We start from the raw sequence: 9,585 nt of genomic DNA, 5'->3' as shown, positions 1-9,585 counted from the left end.
TGCGTGGGCAGGCTGACTACCTGTTATGCGAGTGCAGCAAGAGCCAAGATAAGGTGCTAGCTAGCATTAAACGTATCTTATAAAAAACAATCTTAACATAATCACTAGTTAACTACACATGGTTGATGATATTACTAGTTTATCTAGCTTGTCCTGCGTTGCATATAATCGATGCGACTGCCTGTTAATTTATCATTGAATCATAGCCTACTCGCCAAACGGTTATTTTAACAAGAGCATCACGAAAAAAGAACTGTCGTTGCACCAATGGTACCTAACCATAAACATCAACGCCTTTCTTAAAATCAATACACAAGTATATATTTTTAAACCTGCATATTTAGTTAATATTGCCTGCTAACATGACTTTCTTTTAACTTAGGGAAATTGTGTCACTTCTCTTGCGTTCTGTGCAACAGAGTCAGGCTATATGCAGCAGTTTTGGGCCGCCTGGCTCGTTGCAACTGTGTTGATAGACCAACTTCGCCAAACGGGGGATGATTTAACAAAAGCGCATTTGCGAAAATAGCACAATCGTTGCACGAATGTACCTAACCATAAACATCAATGCCTTTCTTAAAATCAATACACAGAGGCATATTTTTTTAAACCTGCATATTTAGTTAAAAGAAATCCAGGTTAGCAGGCAATATTAAACTAGGAAATTGTGTCACTTCTATTTCGTTAATTGCATGCCAGAGTCAGGTTATATGCAAACAGTTTGGGCCGCCTCGGCTTCGTTGCAATAATTTTGCCCAGATTTTTACGTAATTATGTACATAACATTGAAGGTGTTGCAAATGAATTAACAGGAATATTTAGACTTATTGGAGCACGTTGATACAAAATCAACGTCCAGTATTGTATGTTCAGTTATTGAAAATTAAAGAAACGGTTGCTTTATTCACTGAAGAATAACGTCTTGTTTTCGAAACGATAGTTTTCCGGATTGACCATATTAATGACATAAGCTTTGCATTTGTGTGTTATGTATTTTTATAGTTAAGTCTATGATTATAGAGCAGCCATTCAAACAGCACTTTTGTAGTGTTGCCAGACCCTCTTCCCTTGTGCTTCAAGCAATTAGCCGTTTATGACTTCAAGCATAACAACTCCCGAGATTATGCTGGTTTAACCATGTGAAATGCTAAGCTAGTTAGCGGGTGCTCGTTAATAGCGTTTCAATCGGTGACGTCACTCGCTCTGAGACTTGAAGTAGTTGTGTCCGCCATTGCTCTGCAAGGCCGCGGCTTTTTTTGGAGTGATGGGTAACGATGCTTTCGAGGGTGCTGTTGTTGTAATGTGTTCCTGGTTCTGAGCCCAGGTAGGGGGAGGAGAGGGACGGAAGCTATACTGTACCACTGGCATACAAAAGTGCCTATAAGAATCTCAATAGTCAAGAAGTATGATGACAATACAAATGGTATAGAGAAAATAGTCCTAAAATAACCTAAAACTGCTTAACGGGGAATATTGAAGACTCATGGTAAAAGGAACCACCAGCTTTCATATGTTTCATGTTCTGAGCAAGGAACTTAAACGTTAGCTTTCTTATAACATGGCACATAGTGCACTTTTACCTTCTTCTCCACACTTTGTTTTGCATTATTTAAACCAAAATTGAACAGAGTCATTCAATTTATTTGAGGCTAAATAGATTTTTATTAGTATTATATTAAGTTAAAATAAGTGTTCATAATCAGTAGTGTTGTAATTGTCATTATACAAATTTTAAAAAGTAAATTTTTTAATTTATTTTATATAAATTATATTATTATATTAATTTTTTTTTTAAAATCGGACCGATTAATCGGTGATCGTTTTTTGGGTCTCTTCTCGAATAATCGTTTATCGGCGTTCCAACAAAAAATACATACGTCAGACCATACTACTTAAAAAACTCTGGGAATATTGAAGACTCATGTTAAAAGGAACCACCAGCTTTCATATGTTCTCATGTTCTGAGCAAGGAACTTAAACGTTAGCTTTCTTACATGGCACATAGTGCACTTTTACTTTCTTCTCCAACACTTTGTTTTGCATTATTTAAACCAAATTGAACATGTTTCATTATTTATTTGAGGCTAAATAGATTTTATTGATGTATTATATTAAGTTAAAATAAGTGTTCATTCAGTAGTGTTGTAATTGTCATTATTACAAATTTTAAAAAGTAATTTTTTAAAATTTATTTTATATATATATATTTATTATTATTATTATTATTTTTTAAATCGGCCGATTAATCGGTATCGTTTTTTTGGGTCCTCCAATAATCGGTATCGGCGTTAAAAAAATCATAATCGGTCGACCTCTACTGTAAACTCTCCTCTACTGTAACTCATATTAAACATCTCCAATCCAAAATTAAATTTAGAATTGGCTTCCTATTTCGCAAACAAAGCCTCCTTCACTCACGCCGCCAAACATTCCCTCGTAAAACTGACTATCCTACCGATCCTCGACGATGTCATTTACAAAATAGCTTCCAATACTCTACTCAGCAAACTGGATGCAGTCTATCACAGTGCCATCCGTTTTGTCACCAAAGCCCCTTATACCACCTACCACTGCGACCTGTATGCTCTAGTCGGCTGGCCCTCGCTACATATTCGTCACCAGACCCACTGGCTCCAGGTCATCTATAAGTCTATGCTAGGTAAATCTCTGCCTTAGCTCACTGGTCACAATAACAACACCCACCCGTAGCACGCGCTCCAGCAGGTATATCTCACTGGTCATCGCCAAAGCCAACACCTCCTTTGGCCGCATTGAAACGCACATCCATGAGCTACTTGCTATTGGCGTCACTGTTATTAGCTTCACGACTGGCGTTTGGACCAGCAGTGTCAGCTCCATGAGCATGCAGAGTCTGACAGCACAGTGGGTTGACGAGGATTTTGCCAATGACTGTTGCCAATGACTGGAAAGAATTGCAAAAATCGCTGAAGCTGGAGAGTTATATTTCCGTCACTAACTTTAAACATCAGCTATCTGAGCAGCTAACCGATTGCTGCAGCTGTACATAGCCCATCTGTAAATAGCCCACCCAATCTACCTACCTCATTCCCATATGGTTTTTATTTACTTTTCTGCACACCAGTATTTCTACTTCCACATCACCATCTGCTCATCTATCACTCCAGTGTTAATTTGCTAAATTGTAATTACTTCGCTACTACGGCCTATTTATTGCCTTACCTTCTCACGCCATTTGCACACACTGTATATAGACTCTTTTTCCCCCTTTTTTCTATTGTGTTATTGACTGTACGCTTGTTTATTCCATGTGTAACTGTTGTTGTTTGTGTCGTACTGCTTTGCTTTATTTTGGCCAGGTCGCAGTTGTAAATGAGAACTTGTTCTCAACTAGCTTGGTTAAATAAAAGGTGAAATAAAAAACTCCTACTCAACAAAACTGCCGACACAGACCAAGGGGTTAAAACTTGCAAAAGTACTCTACAAGAGGCTATGAACAAGCGATTCGGTGGCATTCTCTGTGAGCCTCTTTACTGTGTCGCCACCATGCTTGATGCTAGGTACAAGGACCCATACTTCGATGCAGACAAAAAACAGGGTTTACGTGAAATGTTACAGACACAGCTGGACAAAATGAAAATGGACACAGTGACAGTGAAATAGGTTTTGATTATGTTTTACTGGTAATGGGGACATACGTAAATGCCAACAAAATAACTTTTTGGTCAGTGTGTGTTTCAACTATTTAACTGTACTAGAATGCTTAAAAGGCCGCTAAAATGTTAAGTATCGGTATCTGGTTTTTTTGGCAAGAAAAATGTGGATATCTGTTTCGGCCAAAAATGTCATATCGATGCATCCATAACTCGTTCTAAAGCGAATACTGGAACAAAATGACTAACATAGAACGTGGGGAAGGGTCAGAAGCGATCTAAAAAATAATGTAATGTTGGTTGTTATTTTGTGATGTCATTAAAATTTTTAAAAGAAATACTATAACTTGAAAAGTATATACACTACAGTACGAAGTATCCATCCTCCACATTGTGTATGAAATATGAAAAATTATAACTTTTTGTTAACCTCTACGGGATCGGTGTCTTCCCCGCAAGACGGTTGAGCTAACGTGCGCTAATGTGATTAGCATGAGGTTGTAAGTAACAAGAAAATTTACCAGGACATAGACGTATCTGATATGGGCAGAAATCTTAAATTCTTGTTCATCTAACAGCACTGTCCAATTTACAGTAGCTATTACAGTGAAAGAATACCATGCTATTGTTTGAGGCGAGTGCACAGTTATGGACTTGAAAATGTATCAATAAACCAATTAGGCACATTTGAGCATACTAGATACAACATTTTTAACAGGAATGCAATGGTTCATTAAATCAGTCTAAAACTTTTCACATACACTGCTGCCATCTAGTGGTCAAAATCTAAATTGTGCCTAAACTGGAATAATACATTGTAGCCTTTATCTTGCATTTCAAATATGATAAAAAAAWTWAAAKATGTTTTTTTCTTTTTATTATCTTTTACCAGATCTAATGTGTTATTCTCCTACATAAATTTCACATTTACACAAACTTCAAAGTGTTTCCTTTTAAATGGTATCAAGAATATGCATATCCTTGCTTCAGTCAGGTCCTGAGCTACAGGCAGTTAGATTTGGGTATGTCATTTTAAGACAAAAATTGAAAAACAGGGGCGGATCCTTAAGAGGTTTTTAAGAGAGGGATGTGATCTTAGAAACTAAAAAGAGGAAATTGTTTCTATAACTTTGTACAAGTGAGTAGTCACCACCCCTTGAGTGAGGTCAGAGAGCGTGTCAGGCTCATGAACTGCCCCTTTTGAAGAACTGTATAAAATGAGGGGTTAAGAATTAACATATCAGACCAGAAAGGGGTGTAGCTGCAGCTCACCTCCAAAGTGGTTCGAACTCTGAAATCTCAACACGAGGCAGAGACAATAACGTCACCTCCCGGACAATCACTGGTATGGCTGATTAGCTGTCCTAAGTAAAGTATCTAGAAAAGTTAACTTATGTGGGACCATTCTACTACTCTTCTCAAATCACCATAATACGCTACTCTCTTCATCACCATGGGAACCATCGACACGGCTGGCTAGCCTATCTTCAAAGAATCATCTTCCAGAGCGATTGGAAGAATAACAGTAGAAGAGACRGGTGGGGACTCCTTTTGGACAATCAGAGCCTGACAAGAGTGCCGCACAAATGCCCAACAACTTTTCCAAGAAGGCCTGGTTCCCGACAGAAATCCACGAAAAACMAAGACATTTACACGTAAATACATTCAGGATTTATTACTCCAAACAGGTGGCGGATCATGTACAAAGTATATGATAACTGTGAGAGTAGTTTCTAAATGTACCAAAGTATTATGTCTCTGTCCCTCTCTCTCGCCCTCCCAATCTCCTTTGTAACAAGCCGCCATATTGCGTCAGTCCGCTAGGGACCTATTTTAATGTATTAAGTGAGTATGTTTATCCTGTGTTGCCATTTAGTTAACTAGTAAATACATAATTACATAATTTGTGTAGTACTGAATCATAAGTAAGGCTGGGTTTTTTGCAGATGCAGGAGGTTACGACTGTTCAGAATTGTGAAATGATATGAGGTTATGATTAATACGTTGACTGTTTTATGGATGTGATAGGTAAAGACCATTTGAGTTTCATTCAGGAGATGGAAAGTCTTTAAAACAACCGCTCTCGTGGTGCCCCAAATCCCAATGAGTTAATTGTTACATGAATCATTTAAAATCGGGTAACAATTAAACATAGTTAGTTGATTTGATAAATAACAGTCATCAGATTAATGAAAGTAAAGTCATGGCAGCCAATTAAATCATTGTGAACGACCTTGGTCCTAGAGTAGCCCCATGTCGGCATATGAAAAAATAAKCCGTTTGGGACGATTTAAATTGCACTTCGGGACAATTCTGGGAGGGTGAAGAAAAAAGTCAGTCTCGAGCCCTGTATGTCACAACCATTGGCCAGAAAGTCAGAGGAGAGAGAGAACTGTGTACAGTGGAGCCGAGGTGATGACAGGGAGGAACCTATTAACATTACTGACTGTTCAGAGGGATGGAAGTCTGCAGCCACACATGAATTAACATTTTTTATGAAAAGACAAAAAGCATACTGTTGGAGCTTTTGGATTTCTATACTCTAGTTGAAAATACAATTATTTTAGAGCAATGTGCCTTGTATTAATACCATTTTACAAGAATGTTCTGAAAAAACAACATACATTTGAACAATTCACTATCATGAACCWATAACAAAGGGCAAAATGCAGAGAACAAGGTAAAGAAATTATTATTAGTCATTATGGAGACACCTATTGGATAAAGGTGGCAACTCCTCTCTTGCTGCTGAAGCTAGTTTTCAGTAGTCATTTAAGTGATAATGCCCTCAAAGCCAGTGTTTGGAGGATATATTGGCACGGGTGTTGCAAACCGTGCCAATATATCCTCCAAACACCGGCTTTGAAGGCATTTATACAACGGGTTACCACATATTCAAATAATGATTGACATATTTTCATTAAAACGTTACTTTTATGAATTTATTCATACTATTTCATCTTTCCACAAGATATAGTCCCGACACAAATCTAGGGTTGCTACCCAAGCCGGGTGGTCGTTCGTTCTATTGGTTCGGTTGCTAGAGACACAAACCAGTCGATCAGTCTTTTTGTTCTGTATCTATGGACATGACCCAGTTGTTTGTTCTAAATGTTCCATTGCCATATGTTCTTATCTCTTACTTGCTAGCTAACCAACTAAGGCTAATTTAAAGTCACGTCAGAAAGTGCAGCCAGATTAACAATAAAGTAGCCGCATTTGCATTTGTTTAAACTCTTTTCTTGTGACATTTATTTGGATACATCCATAATAATTAGTTAATGAGGCGCAATTTCGCCTAGCATAGAAAATATGCTCACTTGTCAAGACACTTGTTCAGAGATGCTAGCCAACAACACAGCAAACACAATCACTTCAAACTGAAGCTGGAAAGACTGCAAACTAGCTGCCCTTGTTTCGTTTTATATTTTTTCAATTTATATATTTTTGTATATATCCTGAAGAATGATGCCAGCTGATTCATGATTTCGACTGGCTGAGAAACACTGCCTGCCTGTCTGTCTCATCCCGACACGTTCATTACTATGGAACAGCAGGAGACCGAATTTGAATATTGAAACAATTTTGCAAATATCGGAGACAGACAGCAAGGTATATACAAATCTCCGCTGTTCAAAACGAAATGTTAGTCTAAAAGAAATGTGAGATAATGTCTAGATGCTTTTTATAGTGGAGATCAAGTTTATAAATTCCCTGGCTGGGCTGATGATACAGTGGATTGCGCAGTCAGATGGAACAGAGTAAATAGGCATTTTAACATCATAGATTTAGCCTGTGGCAACATGTGGATTATAAACTGGGTGGTTCGAGCCCTGAATGCTGATTGGCTGACAGCCGTGATATATCAGACAGTAAGTATACCATAGGTATAACAACATGTATTGTTACTGCTCTAATTACGTTGATAACCAGTTTATAATAGCAATAAGGCACCTCAGGGGTTTGTGGTATATGCCCAATATACCACGGCTAAGGGCTATATCCAGGCACTCCGTGTTGCGTCGAGAAAACAGCCCTTAGCCGAAGCCCTCTGGTCTTATTGCTTAAATATACACCGGCTGGAATGCGGTTTTAACCAAACAGGATTCAGGATTATACACAACCGTTGTATAACCTAGCAACCCTGAAGACAGTTACAAATCGATAGCCCACCTTCGTCTTCAGCATCAGCCGCGGGGGAATTGCCCGAAGGACTGTTGGTTCTCGATGAACCACAGGTAACAAGCGTCTGCCCTTCTATGCCACTCACCGACCTGTACCTCGACTCAGTCAGGCTGAGTTGCTTCTCTAGCATTTTGATTTGCTCTTTGCCTTGAAAGACTTCTACACTTAACGCTCCACAGCAATCCTCTACTAATTTGCAAATCTCTGTCACGGCAGCGGAGGCTAGAATGTCCATGACGGAGCTTAACCGTTGATGCAAAACACTCATCTCCGACATTGTAAACCCTTGTTTTTTTTCTAACCGGGCACAATTACTTAATCTATGAAGATTCTAAACGTTTTTTCCAGCAGCTTATTCACGAAATAATACTATTTGTAAAGAATATATTGCTTTTTGTTATCAATGTTTCGCCATCTTTGGTAACTGTGTTCTTGCGAGCGCATCCGGTCAGATTTTAGATAGACAAAAAGCTAGAAAGCGCCACCTACCGCGTGGAGACTAGAAGGCGCATTACTCCAAGTCAAATCTTTGAGCATTAATTGGATTTGGTGTATTCTCTGACAGTAGGAATTATTCCTATGGTTTGCAGAATCATTGTTTAATAATTTAGTAAATCATGGTTTTTATTATGGTTGTTGGTTATCAACTTGAATACAGGATTTAGCAATGGAGTAATCTTAACCTCAGACAAACTATGAGGTTCTATTAGTCTCAAGATCTTGAGAGAAACTTTATTCATATTGTTCATTTCTAGTACATATGCTTATTGTTTTTACCATAGATATAGAATATGGTCATGCTTTTTTTTCTACACCATCACACCAAACCCTCGTATCCAAATAAGGCTGTAAGAACATTCCATGCAAAATGTCTCCTCTAAACACACCCCTATATCCAGTCCACACCCTTTACTGTATTTAACAGAGCCTTAACCGAACCAAAGACAGGTCTCAGTAAACAGGTAAATTGAGGCTCAATAAATAAATAGAGGATTCTACAGACTTTCTGTTCTCATCTCAAATCTTTTCTCATCCCATTTTATGCTGTCAACCAAAAGCACCATATCCAATGTTTATTGTTGTCATATTGTTCCATAGATGATCGTAGACAATACTGTTATCTTCCTGAAAGTACTAGCCCGTACAATGTTTATATATATGTATATATACATACACACACAGTTAAAAAAAATGTTTTACTTGAAAACAATAATACCAGTTTAAGTATATAGAAATCGATTTTTATTAGAAATTACAACATATTTAACCCGTTGGCGAACACTTACTTAAAGTATTATACAGTAAAATAATGCAAATGTTCAAAGCAGTTAGAAATCTTCATGCACTGAATTGTGTGTTGCTAACCAGATAGTCAACATTGTGAAGCATGTTATGGTCTAACATGCACAATGGGTATTGTGTGCCACGTGAGGTTCCTCCAGCCCTGGACCACCACAAAAGGAAAAACAAAAATGTGTCATCTTAGTCATTTTATCTGCCATATTTTAATCTGTCATACAGTTCTGGGACCAGGCTACCTGCCATTCATTTTCAGGTAACATAAATAAAGGTTAAATAAATGAAGTAGTTGCAGTGCTCTGGCTGTACCAGCTGTGGTAGTAAATTCCTGAACGGTCGACCCACTTCTTTTTTTGTCATTTAGAAGATGACTTACAGGAGCAATTAGGGTTAAGTGCCTTGCTCAAATGCACAATGGCATATTTTTCACTTAGTCAGTTCGGAGTTTCGAACCAGCTACCTTTCAGTT

General features: G+C 38.0%; 1 protein-coding gene across 1 annotated transcript in view; it reads right to left on the bottom strand.

Moving 5' to 3' along the window:
- The window catches only part of LOC111953715 (zinc finger protein 514-like), a 16,197-nt gene extending 7,945 nt beyond the window's left edge, over window positions 1-8,252 (bottom strand). Inside the window, exon 1 of the mRNA XM_023973161.2 lies at window positions 7,806-8,252. Coding sequence (XP_023828929.1) covers window positions 7,806-8,094 — 289 coding nt within the window. The 5' untranslated portion in view covers window positions 8,095-8,252. The remainder of the gene's footprint in view (window positions 1-7,805) is intronic.
- Window positions 8,253-9,585: the final 1,333 nt, after the last annotated feature.

The sequence above is a fragment of the Salvelinus sp. IW2-2015 genome, linkage group LG27 (assembly GCF_002910315.2).
Source record: "Salvelinus sp. IW2-2015 linkage group LG27, ASM291031v2, whole genome shotgun sequence".
In the NCBI taxonomy this organism is placed as follows: Eukaryota; Metazoa; Chordata; class Actinopteri; order Salmoniformes; family Salmonidae; genus Salvelinus; species Salvelinus sp. IW2-2015.
Note: the sequence above shows the minus strand (reverse complement) of the source record. Positions and strands in the feature narration are given on the sequence as shown.